The sequence below is a fragment of the Garra rufa genome, chromosome 22 (genome assembly GCF_049309525.1).
Source record: "Garra rufa chromosome 22, GarRuf1.0, whole genome shotgun sequence".
NCBI lineage: Eukaryota > Metazoa > Chordata > Actinopteri > Cypriniformes > Cyprinidae > Garra > Garra rufa.
In genome coordinates, this window is record NC_133382.1 from 8,115,831 (window position 1) to 8,137,052 (window position 21,222).

General features: G+C 35.6%; 1 protein-coding gene across 1 annotated transcript in view; it reads left to right on the forward strand.

Moving 5' to 3' along the window:
* LOC141298250 (cGMP-dependent protein kinase 1-like) overlaps positions 1-21,222 on the forward strand; it is a 269,682-nt gene that overhangs the window by 170,355 nt on the left and 78,105 nt on the right. The window contains exons 6-7 of the mRNA XM_073828761.1: positions 15,844-15,921; positions 17,457-17,551. Of these exons, the coding sequence (XP_073684862.1) occupies positions 15,844-15,921; positions 17,457-17,551 (173 nt within the window). The remainder of the gene's footprint in view (positions 1-15,843; positions 15,922-17,456; positions 17,552-21,222) is intronic.

Below are 21,222 nucleotides of genomic sequence, written 5' to 3' on the forward strand. Positions count from 1 at the left end.
AAATTTTGGTTTGACTGTATCCTACCGGCCACTACCTTATTAGGATCTCTTCAACTCCTTGTTAATGCAAATATCTAATTAGCCATGGCAACAACCCAATGCATTTAGGCACGTAGACATGTTCAGGATGATCTGCTGAAGGTGAAACTGATCATTGGAATGAGGAAGAAAGATGATTTAAGTGATTTTGAAAGGTTGTTGATGCCAACATGCTGGTCTAAGTATTTCAGAAACTCCTGATCTACTTTGGATTTTAATGCACAACCATCTCAAGGAATTGACCAGTAAGTGGAGGTTCTGTCAGTGAAAATGCTTTTTTGACTGGTTCAAGATGATAGAAAGGCAATAACTCAAATAACCACTCGTTACAACCGAGGTATGCAGAAGAGCATCTCTGACAGCACAACACATCAAACCATGAAGCAGAAAGGGTACAGCAGCAGAAACCACATCGGCCCACTACTTCTGTCAGCTAAGAAGAGGCTATTGGACCAAAATTGTACAATGGAAAATTGGAAAAAATTGCATTTGGATGGTAGGCTCAGACTTTGGCTTAAACAACATGCCTTTTATCAATAGTTCAGTATGGGAAGCCAAACACACCAAAAGTGGGATGAGACAGCGTGGTATTAAAGAGTTTGGGCCATGCTGAAATGTCACAATCGCGACTCAATGCACAGAGCCGTGTGACCAATTTGAGAGTGCAGAGAGGATGTGTTTGCTAGCGCCACTGAACGGACAGTGCGTACAGTTTCTATTACATGTAAACAGTAGTGTTAGCTACTTCGAAGAATTACACATACACTGCCAGTCAAAAGTTTGGGATCAGTAAGATTTTTAATGCGTTTTAATGCTCATCAAGGCTGCATTTATTTAATCAAAAATACAGAAAAAAAATGTTATGTTGTGAAATATTACAATGTAAAACAACATTCTTCTTTTAATATACATTAAAAATCGAATTTATTTCTGTGATTAAAGCTGGATTTTTCAGCATCATTACTCCAGTATTCAGTGCCACATGATCTTTCAGAAATCATTTTAATATACTGGTTTATATTTGTATTTTTTTGGAACCTGTGATACTTTTTTCAGGATTCTTTGATAAATAAAAAGTTAAAAAGAACAGCATTTATTTGAAATAAAAAAAAGTTTTGGGTCAGTAAATTTCTTTTTTTTTTTAAAGAAAGGATGTGTTAAATTGATAAACTTATATTGTTATAAAAGATATATATTTTGAGTAAATGCTGTTCTTCTTAACTTTTTATTAATCAAAGAATCCTGAAAAACTATCACAGGTTTCAAAAAAATAAAATAAAAAATATTTTTGTTGTCAACATAGATAATTCTAATCATAAATCAGCATATTATAGTGATTTCTGAAGGACATCATTCATGTGACACTAAAGACCAGAGAAATGGTGGCTAATGAAAATTTAGCTTTGCATCACAGGAAAAAAAAAAAAAAAAAAAAAAAAAAAAATATATATATATATATATATATATATATATATATATATATATATATAACATTTTGCAGTATTATTGTTTTTTTTTTGGTCTTTTTGATCAAATAAATGCTTTTTGTACTTCTAGGTAATATTGTTGTTGCAGGTTCTACATTCAGCACAATATTGCAGTTATGTATCATTTTAAATGTGAATTCAATTATTAAATAGGCAATATATGAGATTTTTTTCTCTAGCAATTAAAGATCAAGGAATAGCTAAGGTAATTTTATTTAACTTTCACTGCGTTGTGTTTTGGGGTTATATGTAACATAATACATAATAGTTTAGCATTCAAATACATCACGAATATGGACACATTTAATTGGATTCATGAGGAATGAGAGAAGTAGGCTGCACGAGAATGCTGTTTGCTTTTAGTTTCGCTTTTACCCTAATTCGTTTTGGCTTGTTTAGCAACTTATATTCTTCATTCTTGTTGTGTTCTGAAAACCGTTTAAAATAACCTATAAGCTATTTATTTTGTTTAATGTTTGTACATTATAACACTTAGCTTTATTTACCTGTGTTATTTATTAATGTATTAATGCGGTTTGTGCTTATCCATGTTTATGCTCGCTATCCTCCACTATAATGAGAAGCAATAAAATTATATTTTGGCATTTTATAATCTGTGGATATTTTGATGAAAGTAACTCAAAAGTAACTCGAAAGTAGTGTAACGCATTACAATTTAGAGACAGTAATATTGTACGGTAACTAATTACTTTTAAAAGACAGTAACTAGTAATATATAATGTATTACACTTTGGAAGTAACTTGCCCAACACTGCTGACGAGATGCACATGATAATCACATCTGATTATTTGCACAGCCCTACTACAGTTACACAAATATCCTTAAATGTAAAATTTACCTAAAATATGCCTTGATGTCGAGTTGGTCGCACAACTTGGTCCATTGAGCCAGGTCAGCAGCACCGGACAAATTCTTTAATTCTATGCTGTTTCGTCCCACTTTTGGTTTGTTTGGCTTCCCATAGTTCAGGCTGGTGGTGGTGTAATGGTGTGGGGGATATTGTTTTGGCACACTTTGGTCCCTTACTACCAGTTAAGCATCTCAAAATGGTTTCTTGAACATGACAATGAGTTCAATAAACTAAAATGCCCTCCACAGTTTTACCTTGAGATGTGATGGAGCGGGAGATTTGCATCATGTATATGCAGCCAACAAATCTGTAGCAACTGCGTGATGCTGTTGTGTTAATATGGACCATATGGACTATATTAAGGATTTCTGTCCGATGACAAATCAAGGCAGTTCTGAAGGCAAAAAGGCATCCAACCTGGTATATATATATATATATATATATATATATATATATATATATATATATATATATATATATATATATATTCTAAACATGACTAAAACTAGATGAAAGTCAACTTGTGATGATAGAAGTTCACAGGTGCCTTTATTTTATTTTTTTTTAATATATTTTGGGAACAAAGAATGATTAGATCAATTCCTTTATGAAACTCACTATCATGTTTAAAGGCAGAGCTGATGGACATGATCATGGCCTAAAACTGTGGGTAGACTGACTAATAAGCTGCCTTCATGCTGGGTCTCTACTGGTCACCTGCTGCGGTTATTGCCCTGACTAAACATGATGAAAACAGCGCTATGTTCTCTGCTTTGATCTCTCACTCTGTTCTCTCGACATTCTCTCAGTCCCTCATTCGTCTATATTTCTCATCCTACAATCTCTCTCTCGCTTTGTTTACGCTCTGTCTCAGCTGGTTCTCTGCTCTCTTTGCTGGTCGCCGTAGGCTCAGGATAGAGAGCATCTCTGACCATATGTATGAATCTGCCTGACAAAACAGCTGTGTGAGTTCCTCAGGCATGCTTGGCGATGCAACATGCTAGTATCCTCTGCTGATTTTAGAAGTCTGAACATTAAAAAATAACGCAATAAAAAATTATTGTTTAATTGTGCTTTGACCCATGTGTAACTTCTATTTCAAGCAATTTTCGTGCCACTGGAGCATTTCAAGATTTTAATATTTGTATTCATTTTGTAGTCAGCACAGGCCAGCTGCTACGACAGTCATTGTGCCTCACCAGACCATTCTTATCAAGAGCCGACAGCACGGAATGAGTAAGAATGAGTTGTTCACAAAGGATGCATTGTTGTGTTCTAAAAAAGCCAGACGTTTCTGTGCCAAAAAAACATTACCATTTTCCAACTTCTCGCTGGCAATTGGATTTAAATGGGCCGTTTTTTTTTTTTGCTGCTGACCTCGCAAAGCCACGGCGAGTCATTTTTGCAACTCACTTTCAATAAATGCATTTTGTTTAGACTGGAAAGGAAGATTTGGTAGTATTGAGTTGAGTGCATCTGACTCATAGTACATTACTCTATAATAGTATACTAAATGTTTCACTGCAGGAGAGAGGTTTTCAAACTTTTTGATGCTTTGCACCTAAACTGTTAAATGAGCCATAAAACCTTCTCCATTATGAACTGTAATAAATCCAAACACTTACAAAATCTTTATGCCACCAAATCGTTTTATTAGAAAAACATAGATATAATTTGGAATTATTGGAATATTAGGAATTTCTTTGCTTTAGCTTCTGAGAGAAGCTTTTGTTTTAGCAGTTCTCTTAATGTAGAAAGTGTGTTAAGTTTGATGATAATTTAATAAAACGGGAAACTAGATAAGGTATAATAAATGATATGTGTGAGTTGGCATTGTCTTCATTTGTGCTTATAGGTGAAAGTGCAATAATTCTGATGATTTTTTTCAAGTGACAGCAATTATGATCTGTAGTTGTGTTTATAATGTTGAGCAAAATAATTGTTATTATCATTTTAACCATTATGAAGCATGACTAAGCATTGCCAAACTTTTAGACAATTAAAACTTGACTGAACAGCAAAACTAAAAATTTGACACAGGACCTAAGACTAAAACAAAACAGCTGACAAAATTAACGCTACATATACCCCCAAATATAATGTTCGCCTTATGAGGGACCACTTTCCTAAAATATAAGCAGCTTTTAATGAACACCCATTTATACCATGACAAGTACTATTTAGTACTTTTTTGAATAAGATATTTCACATAAAAGACATTTACATAATAGTCCACAAGAGAAAATAAAAGTTGAATATATAAAAATGACCCCGTTCAAAAGATTACATACACTTGATGTAATCTAATCACACTCCAACAACTACTGTATGATTTTAAGATCCATCTTTTCTCATATGCAACTATTACAGAAGGTTCAAAAACTCACTGATGCTTCAGCAGGAAACACAATGCATTAAGACCCAGCGGTGAAAACTTTTTGAATCTAAAGATCAGAGTAAATTTAACTTATTTTCTCTTCTTGGAAACATGTAAAAAACTTCTGTAGCTTCTGAAGGGCAATACTAAATGAAAAAAATATGATATTTACTCAAAATAAGAAAAATGTACACATCTTCATACTGTTCAAAAGTTTTCACCCCAGCTCTTAATGCATTGTGTTTCCTTCTGAAGCATCAGTGAGCATTTAAACCTTCTATTATAGTTCCATGTGAGTCCCTCAGTTGTCCTCAGTGTGAAAAGATGGATCTCAAAATCATAGTCATTGTTGGAAAAGGTTCAAAAAGACAAAAATGTGGGACCTGAAGGATTTTCCTGAAAACACAGCTGTGGATCATTCAGGCAACAACTCAAGTATTAAGAATCAAGAGTATGTAAACTTTTGAACAGGGTCATTTTTATAAATTTAACTATTATTTTCTCTTGTGGACTATATGTAAACATATTAAATATCTTATTTAGTTCAGTACTAAATAAAAAACAACATGCATTTTGTATGATCCCTCTTATTTTGGTAAAATAATTAACATTTTGCAGATTCTGCAAGACTTAATATATAAACTTAATATAATCTAAACTTTCTTAGATGGCAACTAAAATGTTTGCAAATGTAGCTAATACAGTAATACAACAACAGTATTATCTCCACATCAAGACCTACTGATCCAAGTAAATGGATGTGTGGGAGGCACTGCACTTCTATATTTCTTGGCACACTGAATATCTTTTCATATGCTGCAACCCTGATGGTAAAGCAAATGTATGGTATCGAATATTTTGCAATTCAGTGTGGAGAGGGTCGTCGCAGAGAACCGCTCAGCATGAAGTTCCAGTTTGAAGATCTATGGCTCTTTAATTGATGACTCTCCCGAAACCCATTTGAACTAGGAAATTACAGCAAATAGCTTTTCATTTTTAAAAATGAAACCAAATGGATGCTTGATGATAATGTCCTCCTGGGGAACACAAGGGCGTAGACACGAGGTGAAATGAAAATAAGAGTTCCCTTTTGTAGTGCCTTTTTTACAAGATGGGAATTGACTTTTCATTTAAAAGTTTTATCTTTCCACAGCATGGCCATTAAGACAATGATCAAAGCCCTAAAACATTGCAAGATTGTGTTGAAAAATATATCTTTGTGATTGCAGCGTTTTCTCCTTTCAAGATCAAGACAGGTCAGGGTCCAAGTAGGTTGACCCTCACAATATCTGTCTCAGGCAATGTTTTCAATCTTAGGAAAGTTTTTAAAGGCTTTAATGTGAACTAATGTCTGCTTAGAACAATTAGTCATTGATTTTTTCTCCAGCATCTAATAGCTTTTGACCACACTGCAATGTCTTTATCTCTAGTCCCTCAGAAAATGCCTCCACCGACCTAAAAGTGCCAGACTGGAGGCATTCAGACACCCAATTATGGAACTTTTCAACAAATAAAGCACAATCTTTCAGAGATGACTGACAGCATTGTGGGAAGTTGAAAAACTAGACATAAAGACTATGTTCAGACTGCAGGCAAATCAGATTTTTTCTCAAATCAGATATTTTCAGGCTGACTCTCCGCACTATTAATTGCAAATGATCAAATTCGATTTGTGCGTCCAGACATAAACAACTTCAACGGGTTGCTTTGGTTACAACGTAGGCGTACCCATGTTTTCGATGAAGCTTTCAAAACAGGTCCAGGAAAAATAAAGGTGCATCGTCTCAATCTCCAAATAAACACCCTGTCAAGTCTCTCATCTGACGCATGCCAAAAAATTCAGCGAAGGAGGAGAATGGTATATATTATAATGTGTTCTGTGCTGCCAGCTTCAACTTTGTTTGAATACTGTATGAATACTGCCATTTTCGTCACCGGTTATCGTTGTGTGTCATTTTAAGAGTGACGCAAAAGACAATTTGAAATCCGATATGAGCAGCCAGAGCGTCCAGACTGAGACATGTGTATCGAAATCTGATTGGAATCACATTTCAAACCCACCCCCATATGCAGTTTAAATCAGATTTGGAAAAATATAATTTCTTGTTTTGTTTTTGCTGTCCAAGCTTTCAAAAACCCATCTGGATAATATCTGAATATGCAAAAATGTAGCTTTTGCCAACAATCTGAACAAGAAAAAATACTCACAATGAAGTTTCCAATGTAAAAATACTTTCTCTATGGATTAAATGAGTTTAAACCAAACTCAGTTAAGCTCCAACTCTAATTAATCACACCTGAACAAGCTTATAAAAGGCCTTTAGTATTACTAGAAACTTCCAAGCAGGTGAGCTGGAGCTGGTTGCAGCTGTGGCCCTCCTGGAACTGAGTTTGAGACCACTGATTTAAACTATTGACACATAATCTGTGAACGTTTTTCTGTCAAATAAATAAAGTAGAAATTGCTGAATTCTCTGTGAGTAACTACCCTGGCCATAATCCTGAAAAGAGATCCACCAATCAAATAAGCCGCTGTTACCATGGAAACGAGAGTTGCTCCATTGCTCAGTAGTGACCACACACTCTGTGATTTAATCAAGACGCTCTACACTTTTAGAAAGACTGAAATAGTAAAGTGAATGGGAAAAAAACAAATCTGAAACCAAGGCCGCTTTAAAAAATGGATGTCCCTATTGCACTCTGTTATCCTCTGTGTCTACAGCAGTAAGCTATGTCTGGGCTTTATCCCAGACATACTTGTGAAGTGCTGGAGTTGGCAGGCATTCCCACACTGCACTGTTCTACTTGGAGCAACATGGGTCAGAAAGTCAGATTTTTCCATCAGATGTGTGAGGCCCTATGGCAGGAATAAAAGAATGTAGGGCAAAGAGTAGTAGAAAGAGGGGGGATTTCTGGAGAAGGGTAGTAGTTAAAGTCAAAATACTAAATTGGCAGGGATTATGCGACAATAAATGAGCACTTTCTTTTGTAATGATAATATGCTAACATTAATACTAGTTACAGCAGGAGTCCATGTCTCTCTCGCCTCCCCTAAGCCCACCAAGTTTTAAGAGACATCCTAAAGCTTGCGATGAGTTTGTCAGGGGGTAATTGAGAATTAATGGGGAAAAGTCATGTGAGAGGAGGCAATTCCTCCATCGCGATATGATTGGATATGACTGGTTGTGTTTGGCTGTGATTGGTTCATGTGATAAATCCCTCTTGTGTTTGAATTAACAATATAATGCAGTTAATAGGAAGACTAATTTAAAACAGCAAGTAAACAACTTACACACTTAGATATAACCACTTTGCTACACCAAATTAAGACTTAAAATGACATGAAAACATGGTCTGTGGGTTTTTAGTGAGTAATCAGCTTGGTGAAATTTAAAGTAGGCCTAAATCTCTGTATCCGTGACCAGTATTTACTGAGCTTTGATGATTGATGGTCTGAAAAATACTAAAGTTAAATTTAAACTATAAAAAAACTAAACATAAGTTCAGAAATAAAAATTTTAAGTGGTCATATGATGCGATTTCATGTTTTCCTTTGACTTTGGAGTGTTACAAGCTGTAACAAAATGTTAAATCTGTAAAGTTGCAAAGATTAAAGTCTCAAACCCAAAGAGATATTCTTTATAGACGTTAGGACTCAGACATGCCATCCTAAAACGGCTCATTCAAACACGCCCCCACAAATCTACGTCGCTGTTTTGGAAGATTTGCATAACACCGCCCAAATGTATACACAAAAAAGAAGGCGTAACTTTTATTTTTGCTGTAGTATTGTTGCAGCTGTACTGTGTGTTTCGTTGCAAAAGCAAAAGTATTTTGTTTGGCCTTCCAAATGAGTACTCAACTAGAAATCAGTGGTTAAGTTATATTTACAACACTGTTCCAGAACAGTACAAATATTCGAGTTTGTGCAGCGCATTTTACGGAGGACTGTTTCCTGAACCTAGGAGAGTAGTCTACAATGCTGGCTGTGCAAGGCTGTTTCTATAAAGTGGGGCAATTCCAACTTTGCAAGGACAGTCTGGCACTTCTGAATCACAGCCTGTAAGTACGTTTTCAAATTTAAAGAATTTGCTACTGACTATTCAAACACAGTTTTGAACAGTGTAGAGTAGTGTTTGTTCTACAATCACAAATGCAGACATAGCGTTATGTTTATGTGGCGTGACGCAGTGCAGTGCTTAAAAAGACAGTATGAGTCATTATAATCAATAATTATGTCCTCACTGGATGTAACAAATGCCTCATAATGGGTTTTATTGTTTTTGTCATGATATGATAAGGGGTGTAACATTTCCGTCACACGCATGAGGTATTTGACCAATTACAATGCACTGGATAGCTGGCTGATCAGAGCACACCGCACTTTTCAGAACGATGGGCTTTGTAAAAATTGACATGTTTCAGAAAGGCGTATAATGTACAGTATATCGAAGTGTTTTTTAAACCTCAAACTGTGTAAACACATTGCATTACACCAAATACACAAAATAATATATTTTTAGCAACATCATATGACCCCTTTTAAATTCTTACTACCTTAAGTTATTATTTTGGAATAAATGTAAAATGCTTAAAAACACTAACTTGATGAGATTTATTGTAATCTCTCATTATGCTATATAATTACTAAATATTGGATTCAATCTTTTTATCAACTTGTATTTCTTTTTGGAACTGATTGATCATTGGTCTGTTTTTGAGTGAATATTGGCAAAATTATCCATAAATATTGCTTTTTTTTCACTTAAAAACTGAGCTGCATAAGCTCAAGTCAAAGGCCTACCACCAATCAGTTTTAAAAAGAAATACAAAAACTGCTAATCGGAAGAAAACATGTTGCCAAAAAGATTGAATGCAAGATATGGTGATAAAATAGCATAATGAGAGATTTACAGTCATTGTTGGCCAGGATCACCAAATTAGGTAAAGGATTTTCAGTACAGCACAGGGGTTAAAATGTCTGAATGTTTGGCAGTCTACTCAGATCTTGTCAAGATCAATATGTTAAAAATCGCAGCTGTTATTACTTCCCGTTTATCTATTACACAAAGTAGGTCATGTTGAGTGCATTGCACTGCTGTATAAGGCATTCCACACAGTCAGCTGTTACATACTGTACACTACCAGTCAAAAGATTTGTAATCTTTTTAAAGAAGTCTGTTCTGCTTACCAAGCCTGCATTTATTTGATTAAAAGTACAGCTGTAGTATTGTTGCAGCTGTACTGTGTGTTTCGTTGCAAAAGCAAAAGTATTTTGTTTGGCCTTCCAAATGAGTACACAACTAGAAATCAGTGGTTAAGTTATATTTACAACACTGTTCCAGAACAGTACAAATATTCGAGTTTGTGCAGTGCATTTTACGGAGGACTGTTTCCTGAACCTAGGAGAGTAGTCTACAATGCTGGCTGTGCACGAAGGCTGTTTCTATAAAGTGGGGCAATTCCAACTTTGCAAGGACAGTCTGGCACTTCTGACTCACAGCCTGTAAGAACGTTTTCAAATTTAAAGATTTTGCTACTGACTATTCAAACACAGTTTTGAACTTCCCTACAATTTTGATGCTAAAAATTAGGGCTGCAACTAACGATTATTTTAATAATCGATTAATCTGTCGATTATTTTTTCGATTAATCGATGAATCGGATAAAAAAAACAAGGGATTTACAACCCTTTATTCAAAAACAGAACTAAAATCTTTAGAAAGTGCAGGAACATGTTGCTCCTTGAACTGTTATAATAATAATAATAAAATAAAAATGGACTAACACAAAAAACATACACATGTATGCTTTACATCTGCCAAATATATAGACTAAATAAACTAAAATTACTATCCGTCAAGACAGCGGCTTGCTGTGGTGTAGCCTACATGCTGCATTTCCCATCAAGAAGCCTCTCAAATTAAACTCCTCAGTGCGCATTAAAAAAGTCATGTGACTTTGCACGCTGGAACGAGATAACTTGACTAACTTTCTGCTCCATTCATTCTGCCATGGCGGTGTTTAGTGTCCTGCCATCAGCAGCGACCAGCTGGAAGAGTTCCGCATTCAAATGCACGCAAAACTGGCCTCAAAGCCCCAGCAAAAGTAATTACCATGAATGTGTCAAGGCAAAAATTAAGAAAATATTCGAATTACTTATTAATAAACTAGTATTTTCTGATTCAGTGTTGCAAAGATGAAATTGACGATCCTGCCATCTGCTCATTAATGCCTAATGCATCTTTATGGATTAGCTAATGAAAGAGTTTTGTTTTCGATTTTAATTATTTCGTTTTATAGTAAAATAATAATTTAAAGCTTTCTATAGATATTGTGTTTGTGAGGCAATTACCTGGGTTTCGGTTAATTATTGTGAAGCGCTCCTGTTTAAACCAAAGATATCAAGCATATTCTGTTTGTTTTCTTTAAGAGCACATTTTGTTGATACTGTGAGTACAAAATACTGTGAATACAAACTAAGGTAGACCCTTTACAGTTCCGGCCCGGGTGGTAAATTACTCTTACCTTTATGAGCAAAAAAGAAATTCCACATTGCACTGGAGTCTCCATGCGCTGCAAAGCGTGCTTCGCTCCGCATAAACTTTGGAATTATCTTGATTGAATGATTAAACTAATATTGTGATATGTTTTAAGTTTTTTATATCAATGGATTTTAATTTAAATCGCGATGAATTAAGCAGGCTTTTGATCTGTCTGCCGCTGTTTGGTAGGTATAACTTTAAAAAACAAAAACTTGAATTTAACAAACAAAAAGTGTTCCAAATATATCTCTAAATTAACTTTATAAACTAAAGGAACGAAAATAAATGTAATCACTTTGCTATTAAAATCAGCAGCTGTGTAATGAGGAAGAGAAAGAGAAAAAAGACAGTCGGACTGGAAATTCAGTCGGCCAAAAATTGATGAGGTGTCGGACATTTTTACAATAACCTATTTAATACTCTTAGGCTACTTTCTTAATTAAATATATTATTTCTTTGATTTATTTTAGCGTTTTTAGGCTGCTTGTTCGCTGACTGAAGTGTAGGCTATATATAAAAAAACAACGTGCCACCGTCACAGCCCTAGACGATTTCACCTCAGCAGAGCTCCTCTTTCTCCTTACGGTTGTGGTATGTTTTCGACACATTATACAGACAGACAGTGTTACAAAAACTATAGAAGTAGTTTTCTCCATCTCTACTATCCAACGACCCGTACACCAGCTGTTTTGCGATCGAGCATTGGCTGCTGTGAAAGTACGCTATCCAAAGTAGGCTTAAATATCAAACATGTTTGATATAAATCGGGGCAGCATATATATATAATGTAGAAACGGTGCTTTATGCTCAAATGTTCCAGTTTTGCGCATAAGTTAAATTCGCATTTTTGGATGGAAACACAGCTTGTGAGGTGCCGAACTCTGCTGGCATCAGTGCGGGAGAGAGACCGAATGTGTCCACTCCGCTCTGCGCTCAATTTTTTTTAAAATATATATAATAACAACCAAATGTCTCTGCGTCGCGCGACACAACGAATCGATTATGAAATTCGTTGCCAACGCTTTTAGTAATCGATTTTTATCGATTTTATCGATTCGTTGTTGCAGCCCTACTAAAAATGTAGCTTTGAAATCACAGGAATAAATTCCATTTTAAAATATACTCAAATAGAAAACAGTTATTTTAAATAGTAAACCGTTTTCAAAATTGTACTGCTTTTGCTGTACTTTGAATCAAATAAATGCAGAAGAAAATGCAGCAAAAATAGAATGGTATTATGGTAGTATGCTATTCTGCGATATATTTTAGTAAAACACTACAGACAGGAATTGTATAACCAGAATTCATACACCAAGAAAAGTAGGACATTTTACATAAAATTCTGTAAGTAAGCTTTATAGTGCTAACAAATTATATTCAACATTTAAAAAAAAAAAAAAAAAAACTTTTACTCAAGACTTAATGCAAGAATTTCACATTCCTGCTTTTAAACCCTCTGGAATACCTTGCCCTGTGAACTTCTATTGTATGCACATTACTATAAATGTGTTTTTCATTTGTGTTTAAAAATGCTGGATGAGTCAGAATTATTTTCAGCAAGCCACAGATGCCGTTGAGAGATGTAGAGGTGGTATTCAATAATACATCCTAACAGTACAAAAGAGAGTCAAATTCAGTCCTGAACCTCAACATTATTACTTCCTCAAGGTGAGCTCAGCAATAGCCTTATGAACTGCACAATGCTGCAGCCATTCATTCTGCTGTAAACTGAAGAACTAATGTGAACCCTTCTTTTAAGGAACTGGGTTTGATCTCCAAAATTATGATAAATGTGTTGGGTGTTGATGTCCAGGCTTGAGATGATGAACTCTGTTGAAACACAAACCCAGAGAGATTTAGTTTGGCCTTGACCAATAATCGAGGACAAATATTTCCGTTACGAAGGCTTATTTCAGAAATAGCAGACACAAAGATAATTCCATTGCACCGTGGTTGTAGAAACTTGTCCTTGTCATACTTTACAATAAGGTCTCATTTACAAAGCTTAAAATCAAGTTTTAATGTTTTTTTTAATTATTATTAAGGGTTATTGATTTTTCTTTTGCTTTTGAGTACCAGTTATTTGCATTCCAAACATTCCTTTTGCCATTAATTGTAATAATCAATGAGATTTTCATACAAGATCCCTTATAAACTGTTAAAGTATCTCACAAAAGTGAGTACACACGTCACTTTTCAGCAACCATTTTAGTATATCTTCTCAAAGGACAATCGTATAAAAATGAATAGTAGCAGTATAGATTTACTGTCCCCTGAAAATTACTCAACATACAGCCATTATTGTCACAATAGCTGGCAACAAAAGTGAGTACACCCTAAGTGAACTTGTCCAAAGTGTCAATATTTTGTGTTAGCACCATTGTTATCTCACACTGCCTTAATCATTCTGGGCATAGAATTTGCCAGAGCTGCACAAGTTGTTGCTGGGATCTTCTTCCACTCCTCTACAATGACATCACAGAGCTGCTGGATGTAAGACACATGGTGCTTCTCCACTTTCCGCTTGAGGATGCCCCACAGGTACCCAATAGGGTTCAGGTCTGGAGACATACTTGACCACCACCTTCACCTTCAGCTTCCTCAGCAAGGCAGTTGTCATCTGGGTGGTGTGTTTGTGGTCATTATCATGTTGGAAAAGTGCCATCCTAGTTTCTGGAGGGAAGGCATCATGTTCTGCTTCAGAATGTACAGTACATAATGGAATCCATGTTTCCCTCAATGAACTGCAGCTCCCCAGTACCAACAGCACTCATGCAGCCCCAGACCATGATGCTACCACCACCCATGCTTTTTTTTGGTATTCCTAACCAGGGCATTGCCGCACACGCTGGACAGCATCTGAGCCAAACAAGTTTATCCTATAGTTTTGGACAGGTTGTCTTCAGCAAATTGTTTGCAGGCTTTCTTGTGAGCCAGCTTCAAAAGAGGCTTCCGTCTGGGACAACGCCTATGCAAACCGACTTGTTGCAGTGTGCGGCGCATGGTCTGAGCACTGACAAGCTGATCTTCTACTTCTGCAACCTTTAAAGCAATGCTGGCAGCAATCATGCATCTGTTTTTGAGGCCAGGTTCTGCACCTGACACAGAGACAGGTTTGTTTGTTGATCGACCGTTTACAAGGCCTATTCTGAATGGAGCCGATCTTGGAAAATCTCTGTATAACCTTGACCACTGTAGTGTAACTCATTTTTAAGGTGTTACTGAACCTCTAATAGCCTTGACCATCTTTGTGGAGAGCAACAATTCTAATTATCAAATCCTCAGAGTTCTTTGCCATGAGATGCCATGTTGAACATCCAGTGGTCAGTATGGGAGAATTGTACTTAAAGCACCTAATTTTAACTGCTCTAATGCAAGATACACAAGTTTGTAAAGTCATGTCAAGCAGACAAAAACATAAACATGATGAATAGGACATGTGGCTTTTTTATGGTTAAACAACATACTGCTGTTCTTACCTAGGGTTTTGACTATTTTGACAATAATGGCTGTATGTTGAGTTATTTTCAGAGGACAGTAAGTCTACACTGCCATACAAGCTGCACATTGACTCTAAACAATATCCAAGTTTAATTTCTATAGTATTGTCCCTTGAGAAGATATTCTAAAATGGTTGCTGAAATGTTAGTGGTGTACTCACTTTTGTGAGATACTGTATCTATTAGTCTGCCATTAAAGTACTTGACCAGAGAAAACTGGCTGTAAAAGAAAATGGCTTACTTGCATTATGTTGTGGATTGCATAAAACACATGTTGGAACTAAAAGATTTTGCATTTCCTGAAAAAAATGTAAGTGGTGTTCTGGGTGGTTGCCAGGGCATTGCTATGCGGTTGCTATGGTCTTCTGAGAGGTTTCATCACATTGCTATGCAGTTCCTATGGTGTTCTAGGTGATCCTAGGTGGTTATTTATTGACCCAAGTCAACAGATTGCATCCCTAAGCCTTTATAATATCCTCCTCTCTATAATCTGAAGTCAAAGTGCTTAAAGAGTAACAACACACATCTTCTCACACATTTTGAGGTGCATTTCATAACCGTAGTAGAAACAAAGCTGAACAAATTGCACATCGAAAGTCAATATTTAAAGTAAAGGGTTTGCTCAGATACTTAAGTAGGAGTAATAATAACACTGAAGATAGTAAACACATATAATGGTGTGTGAAATCAGGAATCTAGATTCAAGCACTTGTGTAGAGTGTTTGTTTCAGACCTTGAAATGACTATAATCTAAACACTGCGGCCAAAGCCAAAGTTTTTCAGAGTTGCAGTGGTTGCTGTTGTGGTTTGCCAGTAGCACGGATTACTACAATGAAGACTTCTGTTCTTGTTTTGGTGTTGCAGCCCTGGAGCGGCCTGTTGCGTGACGGAGGCACTGTCTCCGTGATGGCTTGAGGATGATTGTGATGGAGCAAACTGTGAAAATTAGACCGGAAGGGAAAAAAATGGCACTTTTGTAATTCTCTCTCTTTTTTGCCTGTCTTTCTTTATCTTGTTTCTCAGACTCACTACAGTGATGGAGAGTATATTATTAGACAAGGCGCCAGAGGGGACACATTCTTTATCATTAGCAAGGGAAAGGTAAGATATTTTCCACCACAGAGACAGACTACCACTAAGGTTACATGCATGAACAACTTTTGACAAAAAGTTTCTTTCCTGTCATCATTAACTCACTGTCATGTCATTCCAAACCTGTATGCAGTTTTTTATTTATCTTCAAAAGTTTTGAAGGATCTTTATGCAGCACTTTTACATACAATAGCACAGTACTTTGTGTCAAGCTCCTACTTAAAAAGTATCAGAAAAGAAGTCATTATGAGCTGTATGCTATATTCCAAATCTTCATATTTCATATACATTGTCTTTGTGTGAAGAACTTAGTGAAATTTAAGTCATTATTCACTGACAGTCTTCCCCTTCCAAAAAGAGAATAATATTAAATGGACTGCAAAAATGTAATTGGATGATAATAAGTCTTTATTAATCGATAATCTGTGCTGTAATGATTTATGTGAAAGGGAATAAAAGTTGTTGGTGTTTTACTGCTACCAGTGTTCATTTCAACTGAAAAATTCTGAGAATTGTATGTATAAGGATTTTTTTTCAAATGATTTGAGAGCTACAGAAAAGGGGAAGAAGTTAAGTGAGTAGTAATTACATACATTTCAGTCTCTTTCTCACACAAAGCTTTTGACTGACTTCAGAGGACTTGGAATATAAGTAATATAAAAATAACATGCATTTTGTATGATCCCTCTTAATTTGGTAAAAAAAAAAAAAAACATTTTGCAGATTCTGCAAGAAGTATATAAACTTTTGGCTTCAACTGTACATTTTACAGAGCCCTTCATCCAAGCACACTCTCACTATTGTTGCGGTATCATTAAGTTTCCTTAGTGTGATAAATGTCAACTTATGCTAAATAATCAATATTTTAGGAACAGATCAGTAGATTATTCAAGGCATAGTTCACCCGAAAAGCAAACTTCCATCATTAATTACTCACCCTCATGTCGTTCCAAACTTGTAGACCTTTGTTCATCTTTGGAACACAAATCAAGATATTTTTAATGAAATCTGAGAGCTCTCACCCTGCATAGACAGCAACACTACCACGTTCAAGGCCCAGAAAGGTAGTAAGGACAATGTTAAAATAGTTCCTGTGATATCAGTGGTTCAACCATAATGTTATGAAGCTACAAGAATACTTTTGTGTGCAAAGAAAGCAAAAATAACCACTTTATTCAACAATATCTTCTCTTCTGTGTCATGCAACAGGGATGAACACGACATGCATTGTGGTAATCTTGTGAACGTCTGTCGAAGACTGACAGGGAACAGAAGAAATTGTTGAATAGAATTAAGGTTGAGCCAGTTAGGACCTTTCTGAACCTTTCTGGGCCTTGAACGTGATAGTTACGATGCTCTCTATGCAGGGTCGGAAAGCTCTCAGATTTCATCAAAAATATCTTAGTTTGGGTTTCAAAGATGAACAAAGGTCTACAAGTTTGGAATGACATGAGGGTGAGTAATTAATGAGAGAATTTAAATTTTTAGGTGAACTATCCCTTTCAGTCTTCCAGGTTTTCAGGATCAATTATCTGTAATTGCAGGTGAACGTTACTCGAGAAGATCCACCCAATGGGACCCCTGTCTATCTGCGGGCGTTGGGTAAAGGAGACTGGTTTGGAGAAAAAGCCCTTCAAGGGTAAGAAATTTTTGCACACTACTTACAGAGCTGCCATCGCAGCTGGCCGCTGTCCATGTTTACGAAAGCAACCATTGACATCAATTATGCGCTCGATGGATCGTTTGCTGCAGGGACAGCCTAATGGGCTGTTAACTGAGGAAAATCAAATGCACATCCAAACAAAGCATCTGTTTTGACTTGTGTTCAACTCGCTGCGGGAATACTTCAGAAAACATTTAAACTCAACACGAAATCAAAATTAACCTCATTTGCTTCCTAAATGCACACTCCTGATTCATGTTGAAATCATAATCAACTTCAGCTCCACCTCTAAAAACAACTTTTCTTTTCCAAATGGCATCACTGATAAATTTTTTCTCCTGCTTCATTTGGAAATATTTCACATTATGGAAGTGAGGTGTGAAGTGTGTTTCATTTGGCTTTTAACCTGATTTGAAATGAGCTTATATGAAAACTGGGAGCACACAGCGCATCGTGAGTAGAGCTAATTTAAAAAGAAGATGAGACCGGTTGTGTCAGAACAGTCAGATGCACATCCAATCCTCCCCACCTCATATTTCTCACAGGGTCAACCAGTTATGAGCATCATCCTCCGCTCAATTTCCATATTCTTGCACAATCCCACTGCTGTTGATTCTATAGAGGCCAACTGCAGGCACCTTCACTCAGCTTCCATTACGGCTTTCGATTTGTGTTTCAAGTGAGTTATTCCTGCTAAGCAAAGGGATGCTTTCAGATGTAATTTACACATTCATTTCCACATGGTTTTGAAGTTTTGAAACTTTTTGAACATCTGTTGCAAGGGATGTAGACAGAACTATGCAGTGGTGACCCCTAGTGGTCATCATAGGAAGCGTTAGTACATTAATGCTCGAGTTGTGACAAACAGCAATCCATTTTATTGTTATTGTTGGGCAATTGCTCTAATGAATAGTAGTAAACACAGTAAATGGTTTCTACGATATTTTATTTTTTTTCCCATTTAACAAGCACGCATCAATGCACTTGACTGGTGTTGCACAGCTGTGTTGCGATATTGAGCTTGTCATCGACCCTGAAAAAAAGGGCAAGCTGCTAATGGACCGAAATAAAGAGCTTGCAGATTTCACACAAAATAAAAGGTCGGTGCTGGGAAAATTAATATTTGTTAGGATTAACTTGAATGAGAGAGTAGTAGGATATGTTTCGACCACAGGATTCATGGGACGAGATCTCTTGATGAAATCTTGGATCAAGGAAGACATACTTTCATCCCTTTTGAGCCCCACGTTTAAGTCTTGACTAAAAGTGACTATATTTCAGTATACTGTGCCAACCTGAGATGCAAAAGAAAGTGAAATTTAATATTGTTTCTGAAGCTTCTGATTATTGAAAGTGAAGATAGAGCTAAGAAACTAAGATTTTTTTTAAGTTTTACCTTCAGTGTTTGGTTTCAATTTTTTTTTTCCATTTTCTCTATAGCCAGTAATTCGCATTAGCACACTATTTTGGTCTCAAAGAACATATTTAACTAACTTATACCAAGTGGCAGATGAACTTGCACCAAACTACCTTGTAGTCTGATTGGATGCAACATATTTTAATTGCTGACATTTTACAATAACCAAACATTTTCAGTGTTGTATTATTAGTTAATTCAGTAGATATCACAAGCTAACAATAAACAGTACTTTTGCTGCGTTTATTAATCTTGGATAATGTCATTTTTAATACATTTATGCATTTTAACATTTAAAATGTTGTATTTAATATTAACCCATCATAAACAATCATCATATTTATAAAGTCACTTTAAGGTGAGACACTGCAGGTGAATAGTGTAAAAAATATAACTAATAGTTATCACCTTAGTCACCCAGTTGATTGATTACTTTGATAATTGCAAACATTTTTGTATTACAAGTTTTCTAAAATGTTTAAATATGCAAATGAGGTATTGTTTAATTAAATATGTGCTAATTTGTATACATTTCTAGCACAAAAATCTAACACTGGATGAAGTCGGTATCAAAATTCTTGTTTAATGTTATGCATATCAGAGTCAAAAGTTTTTACAGAGGGAATTTTGGGTATCTCATTTTTTCAATTTTTGGGGAATAAAATGTATAAAATCAAGCAAATTATATATGAACAAACCCCTCTGTAAAACCTTTAGGATATAGACAGGAATAAAAATGTCAAGTTTGGTGTGTGTAAATGTTACTGAAGTGGAGATTTATGGCTCAGTGTAGGAGAAAGAAACTCATTTTGAGAAAACGGCCTCTAAAAATATGCATTGTAAATGAAATATATTGACACAAATAGATAAAGTGCTATAAAAGAAACACTTAACAATGTCTTTTGGATGTTTTCTTTCCACTAGTCTAAAAAAACTATTTATGAAAAACCAAAAAGTCCAAAATCTGAAAATTGAAAGGTACATGTAAAAACACAGTTTTTGCCTGTCTCTCCCCTTAAAAAAACAAAAACAAAAAAAAAAACTATTAGTTGACTATTAGTGCATTAGCGATGTTAAAGGGATTGTTCACCCAAAAATTAAAATGTGATGTTTATCTGCTTACCCCCAGGACATCCAAGATGTAGGTGACTTTGTTTCTTCAGTAGAACACAAACAAAGATTTTTAACTCAAACCGTTGCAGTCTGTCAGTCATATAATGACAGTCAATGGGCACCAAATCTTTGAAAGTAAAAACAGTCAACTTGAATGCTGCAGTGGATCAGAGGTAAATAATGATACTGTTCAGTTTCTTGCACAGACCAACCGTTTTGTGTCTTAACACCTCAGTGAATCATTACGAGCCCCAGGGTTTAATTTGGTTTTGTCTGTGTATGTTTTCTTACTGTCAAAGATTTGGTGGCCTTGACTGCCATTATATGACTGACAGACTGCAACAATTTGAATTAAAAATCTTTGTTTGTGTTCTACTGAAGAAACAGTCTACATCTTTGATGCTATGGGGGTATTATTGAGTGAACTATCCCTTTAATAAATCATAAACATTAATACAAAAGTATATTTATAAGTTAACTTAAAAAAATAATTAGTGCATTAGCAATGTTAATGTTAAATTAATTAATTATTTAATTCTGTTTTTGATTACATTTATGGATAGTACCTATTATAACAGTTTTATTAGCTACAATTTATGTGGTAATTACACAAAATCTGTTTTTACCATAGTAAATATTTTAAGGGCAAGGTATTGTCACTGCAAGTGGCAGTTTTTGTTTGTTACAATGTATCAGATGTATAATTATAGTTATGCATTGAGTGATCTATTGATAAATTGTTACTTTGTTTCTATTCACAAGGCCTAGTTAGATGGCTCTTGCTTTGATCTGAGCCCAAGGATGACCGAGCTGATGAGTTGTAATATGCTGTGTAGTGTATTAGTTTTCTCCTCGAGGGGTGTTACTCCTACAAATGTGTGTTCTTGATCTTCATGTCTTTGATCTCTCCTCTCACTCTCAGCTTTAATTAGTACACAATCTTGCGTTTTTGTTTTGGTTGTTGTTTGTTTAGTTTCTCTCTGTTTTGAGTGGTAGTATGTTTAGCAAATCAATCAGCGCTCTATTGAAGTGGATCAAGTCAGTCTTTCATCTTAAACAATATTTCTACGCCATTCTGAGTCGTGTTTGTGTGCTATGGGAGCTGCCTGGGATTTGA